Raw genomic sequence first — 12,443 nt, 5'->3', positions numbered from 1 at the left:
TCTTTGCTTTGTGGCATTTTGGTTTACAACAGATTTCTTAGGAATGCTCTACTTTTGGATAGGGGACATGGAAACCTGTATATGATTTTCCAAGTATCTTCTCCCATTCTGTGAGTTGTCTTTTCACTTTCTTGACAGTGTCCTCTGATGAACAAAGATTTTTAATTTTGATGAAGTTAAATTTAACTGATTTTTCTTTTGCTGTTCATGCTTTTGGTGTCAAATAGAATTTGAGATTTTATCACCTGGACAAAATCAATGGCTAGGGAACAATCTGAGGGAAAGGCAGTAGTGATGGCTTGAGGTTTCTGTCTCCAGTTCAACCAGAAAATCTCAGCATTTATATGCTTTATATAAGGTCTTTCAGCTTGAATATACATATAATTGATAGAACCACTAACTTAACATTTCTCAAACTTTAATCATTGAATATTAAGGGAAACTGCAGTGTGCCAGCTTGCTCTAAAACCTAGTCCCAAATGGTATAGATAGTATTTAGAACTTAATGTTTGCTGGCTTTAGTTAAGTTTTATTTGTAATAAAGAAAGAGCATACATTTTAAGAAAATCATGCAATGTTTCTTTTGCTAAATTTTCCACACATTTGGGAAGTTAGGATTTGGCTCAAATTCCAAACCCTCTGTCTGCTTGGTGGCGGCTCATCCACACTGAAGAAATATTCTAGGAAAAGATAGCCGAGCTCATGCTTACCAGCGTTGGGTACCTGGTGATCTGCATGACGTCATACAGCAAGTGAAAACCCAGGTGTTCTTGGCTGTTTAAACCAAAATCTAAAAAGACCCCGTTCCCCTAGGCCAGGCATTTAATGTATTCAGACCAATCATCTATTGATCTCTCTTGAATTGGCACTACTGTTACTACTAGCTGCCATCATTTTGGAAACTTTCTGTGTGCCAGGGATTGTGCTAAAAGGCTACATCTAATCCTCCCAACAACCGTGGAAGTGGTTCTGTAATTATCCTCATTTTACTACTGGAGAAACTGAATTCAGGTTAAATAACTTGCTGAAGTTACGCTGACGGCAAGTGTCAGGGATAGGGTTTAACCCAAGTCTGACTCCAGTTCCAAAGAAAGGCAATGCCAAAGAATGTTCAAACTACAGCGAAATTGCACTCATCTCACACGCTAGCAAAGTAATGCCCAAAATTCTCCAAGCCAGACTCCAACAGTACGTGAACTGAGAACTTACAGATGTTCAAGCTGGATTTAGAAAAGGCAGAGGAACCAGAGATCAAATTGCCAACATCCACTGTATCATAGAAAAAGCAAGAGAGTTCCAGAAAAACATCTACTTCTATTTTATCGATTATGCTAAAGCCTTTGTGTGGATCACAACAAACTGTGGAACATTCATAAAAAGATGGGAACACCAGACCACCTGACCTGCCTCCTGAGAAATCTGTATGCAGGTCAAGGAGCAATAGTTAGAACCGGGCATGGAACAGTGGGCTGGTTCCAAATCGGGAAAGGATTATGTCAAGGCTGTATATTGTCACCTTGCTTATTTAACTTATATGCAGAGTGCATCATGCAAAATGCTGGGCTTGATGAAGCACAGACTGGAATCAAGATTGCAGGGATTAATATCAATAACCTCAGATACACAGATGACACCACCCTTATGGCAGAAAGCAAAGAGGAACTAAAGAGTTTCTTGATGAAAGTGAAAGAGGAGAGTGAAAAAGCTGGCTTAAAACTCAACATTCAGAAGACTAAGATCATGGCATCTGGTCCCATCACATCATGGCAAATAGATGGGGGAAACAATGGAAACAGTGACAGACTCTATTTTCTTGGGCTCCAAAATCACTGCAAATGGTGACTGCAGCCATGAAATCAAAAGACTCTTGTCTTGCTGCTTGGAAGAAAAGCTATGACCAACCTAGATAGCATATTAAAAAGCAGAGACATTATTTTGCCAACAAAGTCCGTCTAGTCAAAGCTATGGTTTTTCCAGTAGTCATGTATGGATATGAGAGTTGGACTATAAACAAAGCTGAGTGCCGAAGAATTGATGCTTTTGAACTGTGGTGTTGGAGAAGACTCTTGAGAGTCCCTTGGACTGCAAGGAGATCAAACAAGTCGATGCTGAAGGAAATCAGTCCCGAATATCATTGGAAGGACTGATGCTGAAATTGAAACTCCAATACTTTGGTGATCTAATGCGAAGAACCGACTCATCGGAAAAGACCCTGATGCTGGGAAATATTGAAAGCAGGAGGAGAAGGGAACGACAGAGGATGAGATGGTTGGATGGCATCACCGACTCGATGGACATGAGTTTGAGCAAGCTCTGGGAGTTGGTGATGGACAGGGAGGCCTGGAGTGCTGCAGTCCATGGGGTCACAAAGAGCCGGACACGACTGAGCGACTGAACTGAACTGACTGAACTACCAAGGGAAACTATTATTTTAGAGATGACCAGGTTCTGATCATTGATGTCTCACTGGCTCTTGCGCTGTATTATAAACCAGCAGGTAGCTTCCGCGCCAACGCGTGCGCAGACTTCACCCTCCGCCCTTTCCTTCCCCACTTCCTTCTCTAATTGCGCAGGTGCGCTCCCGATAGGAGGCGGTGCTGGCGACTCCGCGAAGGGGAGCCTTGGGCACGCTTTGGGCCAGCAGTGCGCGTGCGCGGGGCTAGAGCCACCGACCGTCACCGGCGGAGATGGCCGCCGCCGGGGAAGCTTCGTCGGAGCCGGCGGCTTCAGAACAACCAACGGAGCTGTCTGCCTCAGTGCGGGCGAGCATCGAGCGGAAGCGGCAGCGGGCGCTGATGCTGCGCCAGGCCCGGCTGGCGGCCCGGCCTTACCCGGCAACGGCAGCTGCAACTACTGGAGGTTTGGGCCCTTGGCGGCGCCTGCCTCTTCTCTTTTCTGGGGGACCGGGGGCCGCATCCTGGATGGGGCGTCCCTCTCGCGTCTGAGTGCGGACGCTTGTGCAGTCCCGGGTAGGGGCGGGTGGAGGGGGTAGCGGAGGGGGTAGGGAATCCGCTTGTCGGAGATTGTCACTGCGGACTGCCCAAGACCACAAGGCGACCCTGACTCCCAGCCCTGGCCTTTCCTCCCTGCCTTGGGTGGTCCAGCTACCGTCCTTAGTTTGGGGATACAGCCTCCCTCGCCGTCTGGAGGTGCCAGCCAGTGTCTTAGCTCTCCCTCTCTGCTCTCTTCCTGCAATTGCCACGGGTCCCAGGGGGTGGTCTTTGTGTAGAGCTTTTAGACCTTATAGCACATTTGAGTAGTAGTCCTGCACCAGCTCCTTCGTGCCTCCGTATAACACGGGCTGATACTCAGTGCTTGCTACGTGCTGGGGGCAGACAGACACTAGCTCCTGCCTTCCTGGGGGGAACAGAGTGGCACCTGTTGTGCTTCACGTTTTTCAGCTTGGCTAATTTGATTCAAACAGCTAACCTGGAATTATTTAGGGCAGGGCTTGTTATCCGTATTGTACTGAGATGATAATTGAGGATCAGTAAAGGAAAGGGGGTTTGCTCAGGTTCATCCCAGTAAGTGCAAAGGCTAATCAGGACTAGAACTCGGGTCTAATCTGACCCTGGATTCAGGGCCTTTCCTTGCTCACTAGTTGCCTCTGCTATACTAGGCATTTCTCTCACTCTTAGGATGAAGGGCTGTTATTCTTGCTTGGATTTCATCTTTTTTCTTAGAGCAGCACTTGGCTGCCTATTTCTTTGCCTATCATGTAATTCTCCAGTGGGGGTCAACTAATCATTTTCCCCAGAGAAATACAGTTTGGTTGACATGTGGTTCTTCAGCACTGCCTCTGTAATGTGAAGCACCTGTGTTCGTAAACCTGTGTCTAAACCTACTTGAGCAGTTGAGCTCGGTCAGAAGTGTGTCATCTACTCCCCCTTCTCATCAGCCAGAAGAAAGGCAGAGTGAAAACAGCTAGCTGCATGTCTATATTCATTCATACTGACACTGAATCTGCACATTTTGACCACTTTTAAGCATTCTAGGGTCAGGACAAAATGTTCTTCATCTGCATGGATTAATTCATGTTCATGATTCCATATAGATTTCTAAAATGTGTAAAATGGCTATGGAACAGGGGTGCAAAGTAGAGCATAAAGTGGTATTAAATGTCTGATAATGGAAAGCAAGGCAGCATGAATATCTTGTAAGATGTCTTGGGCATTTACCAAAGAACTGAATTGTGTTGTTGCATTGTAGACAACCTGTGCTTCGAGTTAGTTAGGTGCTGAGATTTTTGTTCTTTGTAATACTTTTATTTCCATATGTATAGTTTTCATACTCTGTGTGTGCTATGACATATGCCTTGAAAAAGACCGAGAACTTGCTTAGAATGTGTTGCTAAGAGTAGTGCTAAGGTCCTGGGGAAATACAGGGCATAGCAGTAGAGATAAATGGGGCTTTGTTTTTGGCATGATTTAGTATCGCTCAGGATCCTGCTCTAATTATAGTCTTAATAACTACAGCTTCCCTTCTTCTTATAACATTCATGAAATCAAAATCATATTCTGGTACATTTTCTATCCAGTCAGTAAATATTCATGGAATGCTAAACTATTTTTCAGAATGACAGAGATAAAAGTGCTCAGGCTGATGCAGGGATATAAGGAGATAAATGGGCAATATAGTAAAGTATGAAAATTGCTGTTAACTGTAGAAACAGGCTTATTATACTCTAATCCCTTTATATAATAGAAAAAGAAATTGAGGCCAGGGAAGGTGCGTGATTTAAGCAAAATAATACCTCTTTGTCGTAAAGAATTAGTTACACCATACATTAATGTAAAATGCACTTATCTGAATTTTACCTATGTGAGTGCTCATGTCTAATACCACGGCATCAGTGTAGTGTACTGACACTTCCAGAACCTTAGGCGTTTCCCCACTGTCACTTCCTAGTCAGTTACTCACCCTCAGAAGTGACTACTCTTCTGACGATTTGATTAGTACCATCTGTTTTTGAACATTATATAAATGGAACCATACAGTATCTGGCTTCTTTTGCTCAAAGTAACACCTGAGAGCTTCATCCCTGCTGTTGCATGTGTTGGTAGTTTGTTCATTTGTATGTTCTATAGTACTCTTTTATGTTGTTACATTGTAGTTTTCCACTTCCTTTTGATGGAAATTTGGGTTCTTTCCAGTTTGGAGCTATTAAAAGGAAAACATTTGTGAGCATTTTGGTATATGTTTTATGGTGGACATATGCACACATTTCTATTGCGTATATACCTAGAAATGTAATCCTGGCTTCTAGGGGAAATGTATATTTAGCTTTAGTATATGCAGAATATATCATGAGAAACGCTGAGCTGGAAGAAGTACAAGCTGGAATCAAGATTGCCGGGAGAAATATCAATAACCTCAGATATGCAGATGACACCACCCTTATGGCAGAAGGTGAAGAAGAACTAAAGAGCCTCTTGATGAAAGTGAAAGAGGAAAGTAAAAAAGTTGGCTTAAAGCTCAACATTCAGAAAATTAAGATCATGGCATCCGGTCCCATGACTTTGTGGCAAATAGATGGGGAAACAGTGGAAACAGTGGCTGACTTTATTTTTTGGGGCTCCAAAATCACTGCAGATGGTGATTGCAGCCATGAAATTAAAAGACGCTTACTCCTTGGAAGGAAAGTTATGGCCAACCTAGGCAGTATATTAAAAAGCAGAGACATTACTTTGTCAACAAAGGTCTGTCTAGTCAAGGCTGTGGTTTTTCCAGTAGTCATGTATGGATGTGAGAGTTGGACTGTAAAGAAAGCTGAGCATTGAAGAATTGATGCTTTTGAACTGTAGTGTTGGAGAAGACTCTTGAGAGTCCCTTGGACTGCAAGGAGATCCAACCAGTCCATCCTAAAGGAGATCAGTCCTGGGTGTTCATTGGAAGGACTGATGTTGAAGCTGAAACTCCAACACTTTGGTCACCTGATGCGAAGAGCTGACTCATTTGAAAAGACCCTGATGCTGGGAAAGATTGAGGGCAGGAGGAGAAGGGGATGACAGAGGATGAGATGGTTGGATGGCATCACCGACTCAATGGACATGAGTTTGGGTAAACTCTGGGAGTTGGTGACGGACAGGGAGTACTGGCGTGCTGCAATCATGGGGTCGCAAAGAGTTGGACACGACTGAGGAACTGAACTGAACTGAGGCATTGTCAAACACTCATTATATCAATTTAGAATCTTACCAGCAATGTATGACAGTCTCAATACCACATCTTCATTTGGTATTGTCAGTCTTTTTCATTTTGAGTATTCTGGTGGGAGTGGTGGTATTTCATTATGGTTTTAATTTGTATTTTCCTAATTTCTAATGATAGACATTTTTCTTGTGGTTACTGGATATTTGCATGTTTTCATTTGTGAAGTTTCTCTTCAGGTCTTTTGCCTCTTTTTAAGGCTCTGTTTTTCTTTTACTGAAGTGAAAGTGTTAGTTGCTCAGTTGTGTCCAGCTCTTTGCGATCCCTTAACAGTCTGTCAGGCTTCTCTGTCCATGGGATTCTCTAGGCAAGAATACTGGAGTGGGTTGCCATTCCTCTTCTCCAGGGCATCTTCCTGACCCAGGGATCAAACCTGGGTCTCCTGCATTGCAGGAGGATTCTTTACCATCTGAGCCACCAGGAAAGCCTGTTTATAGGATTTCACTGTATATTCTGGATATGAGTCTTTTGTCAGATATACATATTGCAAATAGCTTCTGCCAATTTTCATCTTGTCTTTTTACTCTCATAATGGTGTCTTTTGATGAATAGAGGTTCTAATAGTTTTTTTTTCTTTATATATTTTATTGAAGTATAGTTGACTTACAATGAATGTTTCAGGTGTACAGTGAGGTGGTTCAGTTATACATATACCCGTGTGTTATTTTTCAAGTTATTTCCATCATAGGTTATTACAAGGTATTGAGTATAGTTCTCTGTGCTGTACGGTAAACCTTTGTTGCTTGTTGAATATCTATTTTTTTTAAAATTAGAAATCTAGCATTCTGTTCATACTAAGACAAGCAAGTGGATTCAAACTGTCATAAACTTTTTAGTTAGGCAAAATTCATGTTTTCTAAAATTATTATACATACTGTTTATATATTTGTATATAAAAGCTTTTCTACTACACTTGATAAAGGCTTGAAAAAGAACATAAAAAAAAGATGGAGAAATTGGAAAATTAAATGAAATGGGAGCACCGAATATGAAATAGAAGTGTGAAACAAACTTGATAAAAGTAAAAGATCATCATTAGTCCAGTTGTTTTTAAACATGGCTGCTCATTAGAAACATATCTGGAGCTCTGGCAAAGAATAGCAATACCTGGGCATTTGTATTTTTCAAGAAATTCCAAGATAATTCTGATATATATCTGGATTTCAAAAAGTGATTACAGGTTTTTCTATTAAATGGTAGTTAGGGTGATATATGGAGAAGGCAATGGCAACCCGCTCCATTACTCTTGCCTGGAAAGTCCCATGGACAGAGGAGTCTGGTAGGCTGCAGTCCATGGGGTCACGAAGAGTCGGCCACGACTAAGTGACTTCACTTTCACTTTTCACTTTCATGCATTGGAGAAGGAAATGGCAACCCACTCCAGTGTTCTTGCCTGGAGAATCCCAGGGATGGGGTCTATGGGGTCACACAGAGTTGGACATGACTGAAGTGACTTAGCAGCAGCAGCAGGGTGATATAGAATTCTATTATTTTTCTGTTGCCCAATCATGATACAACAGTATTGAGTAATAGTTACATAATCACAGTAGTAAGAGATGTTTGTCAGTTTTCACAGTCAATAGCCAGACAAAAAATAAAAAATAGTTACAGTTGCAAGCCATAATGGGAACAAGATTAACTTAACAATATAATTACATACAACTTGGGAGGTCAAGCAGAGTGATGTGGTAAGTGGAAGTGTGTACATGAACATTTTCATCTGCCTAACCAGTCTGTCTTTTGCTTGATGCATTTAATCCATTTACATTTAAGGGAATTATCAATATACATGATCCTATTACCATTTTCTTAATTGTTTTGGGTTTATCTTCTGTAGGTGTTTTCCTTCTCTTGTGTTTCCTGCCTAGAAAAGTTTTTTTAGCATTTGTTGTAAAGCTGGTTTGGTGGTGCTGATTTCTCTTAACTTTTGCTTGTTTGGAAAGCTTTTGATTTCTCCATCAAATTTGAATGAGAATCTTGGTGGGTAGAGTATTCTTGGTTGTAGGTTCTCCCCTTTCAACACTTGAAGTATATCGTGCGGTTCCCTCTAGTTTGTAGAGTTTCTGTTGAGAAATCAGCTGATAACCAGATGGGAGTTCCCTTGTATGTTACTGGTCACTTTTCCCTTGTTCCTTTTAATATTTTATCTTTGTCTTTCATTTTTGACATTTTGATTACTATGTGTCTTGGTGTGTTCCTCCTTGGGTTTATCCCGCCGAGGACTCTGTTTCCTGGACTTGGTTGACTATTTCGTTTCCTATGTTAGGGAAGTTTTCAACTATTATCTCTTCAGATAGTTTCTCTGGTCCTTTCTCTCTCTCTCTCTTCTCCTTCTGGGACCCCTATAATGCGGATGTTGGTGTGTTTAATGTCCCAGAGGTCTCTTAGGCTGTCTTCATTTTTTTTTTTTTTTTTTTTCCGTTCTGTTTTCTATATTCTGTTCTGCACCAGTGATTTCCACTATTCTGTCTTCCAGGTCACTTACCCATTCGTCTGTCTCAGTTATTCTGCTGTTGATTCCTTCTAGTGTATCGTTCATCTGTGTTCATTTATTTTTAGTACTTCTGACTCTTTGGTAAACCTTCCTTGCGTCTTCTCCATTCTTTTTCTGAGATCCTGGATCATCTTCACTATCATTCTGAATGCTTTTTCAGAAAGCTTGCCTGTCTCCACTTCATTTAGTTGTTTTTCAGGGGTTTTATATTGTCCCTTCACCTGGGACATAACTCTTTTTCATCCTGATTAACTTTTTGTCATGTGATTTTTGTTCTAGCCGCTGTGGGATTGTGGTTCTTCTTCTTCTGATGGTCTTATACATGTGTTCCCTGGAGAAGGAAATAGCAACCCACTCCAGAATTCTTGCCTAGAGAATTCAATGAACAGAGGAGCCTGGCAGGCTACAGTCCACGGGATTGCAAAGAGTCAGACATGACTGATTGATACTTTCACTTTCTGGTGAATGAGGCTAAGAGGCTTCTGTAAACGTCCGTCTCCTTGTGGCTTCTTTGTCTTTGGACATGTATTTTTTTTTGGTGGGTTCTAGTGTTCTCCTGTCCTAGTTGTTCAACAGCTAGTTGAGATTTCGGTGCTTTTGCAGGAGGAGATGAGTACACATCCTTCTACTCCACCATCTTGTTAAAATTTGAAGTTATAATAATTTTCAGTCAAGTTCAATTAAACAGTTTTTCTCTTATGGTTGATACGTGTATGTCATGTGTAAGAAGTTTTTGGCTACCTCAAGTTCATAAAGTTATTTTATGTTTTCTTCTAGAAGCTTTATTTTACCTTTTATGTTCAAGATTGTGATCCATTTCAAAATTGTTCTGTGTCTATTGTATGTGATAGAATCAAAGTTCATTTATTGGAATGACCATCTTTTCCTCACTGTTTTGTAGAAGTGCCTTAGTCATAAATTCTAGCATCATTTATTGAAAATACTATCTTTTTCTCACTGAATTGCCTTGGAGCCTTTGCTGTAAATACGTGTAGACCTATTACAGGACTCTATTATACTGGTCTCTTTGTCTTTGTTTCAGTACTACGCTGTCATAATTACTGAAGCTTTGTAGTAAATCTTTAAATCTGGGTAGTGTAAATGCTCTAGTTTTGTTCAGGATTATCTTGGCTATTCTGTGTTCTTTGTATTTACATATAAGCATTAGATCAGCTTGTCAGCTCCCATTATTCCTCCCCACCCACAACACACACATGCAAGCACCTACTAGGGTTTTGAGTGGGATCACATTGAATCTTTAGGTGAATCTGGGGAGAAGTGACTTTGATTTCTGTTAGTGGTGTTTTTGACGTTTTACACGTCTATTCCTAGGTATTATTTCTTGACTAATTGCAGATTCCTGTGGATGTCCTCTATTACACAATCACATCATCTGTGAGTAAATGCGGATTTACCCTTTCAGCCTTTACGCTTGTCTTGTTCTCTTGCCATATTACGGTGACTGGGGCCTCAGTATAACGTTGAATAGAAGTGATAATAGTGGACATCCTCGTCTTGTTTGATATATATTACATTTTTGAAAGTTCCTGTTTATACACAAGGGAGCATATGGGCTTACCTGGTTCATTTCTTGACCACTTCTTAACTTTTATAGGCATGGCTAATGTAAAAGCAGCCCCAAAGATAATTGACACAGGAGGAGGCTTCATCCTGGAAGAGGAGGAGGAGGAAGAACATACAGTTGGAAAAGTTGTTCATCAACCAGGTAAAGTGGGTTTTCAAAAAACAGATATCTAGATTGGTCATTTTGAATAACATGCGTGATTTTTTGCAAACTGATGTTAAAAAATGACACATTTAGTCAGTGAGCAAGTTGACTTTATAAGAATGATGAAATTTGGCAGTTTTGCTAGTAGATTAAAAATTAAACAAATTTGGCAGATTCATTTAAAAATGTGGTTTATATGCTTAGAGTTGATGCTCTCGGTCTTATAATAGACAAGTTGATAGAATAAATACTTAAAATTATCTTGATAGGTTGAAATGGGGGTCTTGAATGCAAGAGATAAAATTTAGCACATTCTTTCTTATGTTTAGAGGAAAAGTGGTTTCCCCATTTCTCAAATATTCTTTCAGGGCTTTCTTTTTAACGGCTACATAGTATTCCATTTGATGGCTGTACCATGGTTCATTGAAATGCAGCTCTTTTGTTTCTTTTCTCTATTCTAATAATTATTACTGCAGTGAATATATTTGGAGATAAACTTTTGTCCAACTCTCTGATTCACAGCAGTAGGGTAACTGACCCAAAAGTATGTATACTTCCAGTAAAGTTTACATATTTAAAAAAAAGTTAACATGTATAGAAGCAGTAAACAACCTAAAAGCAAATAAACAAATGGATGTATTTTTCCAAATGAATTAACACATATTGAAGAGGGGGAGGACAGAAGGAGCTAGTCCAAATGATTTATGAGCATAGCATTTGACAGTGTATCCTCAGTTTGAGATAGGTGGGGTAAGGGGAAAAACTACAACATTCCTGAACTCCTAGAGTGATATGAGGGAAGCAATTTTGAAATTATTTTAGACGTATTATTGGCTCAAATAGACGAATGTATTTCTTGATGTTGGGAGCCAGGGTTCTCATTGTGGAAGAAAGGACATACAAACGTAGAATGGGAGAAGGCAAGAAAGAACCCTATGGAAATGGATCAAAATTAGATAGATTAAAATCATGGGTATGAACTCACGATTTCTGAAACATGTATATCTGTATGTATAAACTAATAAATGTACTCAGTAAAGTTTCAGGAAACAAAATCAATACACTGAAATCTGTTGCATTTCTGTACATTACTAGTGAACTATCAGAAAGAGAAATTAGGAAAACAGTCCTATTTACAACTGCCTATTTATCAGAAATAATAAAATACCTAGGAATAAATTTAACCAAGGAGGTGAAATACTTGTACACTGAAAACTGTAAGACAAAAATGAAAGAAATGGAAGAAGACACAACTAAATTGAAAGACATTCTATACTCTTGGGTTGGAAGAGTTACTAATCTTAAAATGTCCATAGTACCTAAAGCAATGTACAGAATCAGTGCAGGCCCAGCCAAAATTCCAATAGCATTTTCCCACAGAAATAGAAAAAATTTTAAATTCATATGAATAATGAAAGACCCTGAATGGCCATTGAATCTTGAAAAAGAAGGACAGAACTGGAGACCTCATGCTCCCTGATTTCAAATTATATTTCAAAGCCATCATAATGACAATAAGTATGATATTGGCATAAAAACAGACACATAGATCAGTGGAACAGAAGAGAGAGCCCAGAAAAAACCTACACGGATGGTCAGTTAATTTATGATAAAGGAGCCAAGAATATACAATAGAGAAAGGACATTAATAAATGGAGTTGGGAAAACTGGACATTCACATGGAAAAGAATGAAACTAGGCCACTGTCTTACATCATACAGTATAACTCAAAATGGATTAAAGATTTAGATGTAAGACAGACCGTAAAACTCCTAGAAGAAAACATGAAAAGCCCCTTGACATTGCTCTTGCTAATGATATTTTTGGATATGACACCAAAAGCAGAGGTGATAAAGGCAGAACCTTCATAATTGAAAATCTTTAAATAAATTATAGCTGATATATTTTTAAAAAATTAAGGAAAAAACCCAGAACTGTTAAACAAGTGGGACTGCATCAAATTAAAAAGCTTCTACATAGCAAAGGAAACCTTCGAAAAGACCACCTACT

At 39.9% G+C, this 12,443-nt stretch overlaps 1 protein-coding gene across 2 annotated transcripts in view; it reads left to right on the top strand.

Moving 5' to 3' along the window:
• The first annotated feature begins 2,627 nt into the window (after positions 1–2,627).
• Positions 2,628–12,443, top strand: part of XPA (XPA, DNA damage recognition and repair factor) — a 28,469-nt gene continuing 18,653 nt past the window's right edge. Inside the window, exons 1-2 of one of the 2 annotated variants that reach the window (XR_003512297.1) lie at positions 2,628–2,859; positions 10,320–10,430. Coding sequence is in view for 1 of the 2 variants with exons in the window: in XM_027549724.1 (XP_027405525.1) it covers positions 2,688–2,859; positions 10,320–10,430 (283 nt within the window). In the remaining variant the exon portion in view is untranslated. The remainder of the gene's footprint in view (positions 2,860–10,319; positions 10,431–12,443) is intronic. The other variant, XM_027549724.1, reaches the window with a different exon arrangement.

The sequence above is a fragment of the Bos indicus x Bos taurus genome, chromosome 8 (genome assembly GCF_003369695.1).
Source record: "Bos indicus x Bos taurus breed Angus x Brahman F1 hybrid chromosome 8, Bos_hybrid_MaternalHap_v2.0, whole genome shotgun sequence".
NCBI classification, from domain to species: Eukaryota; Metazoa; Chordata; class Mammalia; order Artiodactyla; family Bovidae; genus Bos; species Bos indicus x Bos taurus.
This window is presented reverse-complemented; position numbering and strand designations above follow the sequence as displayed.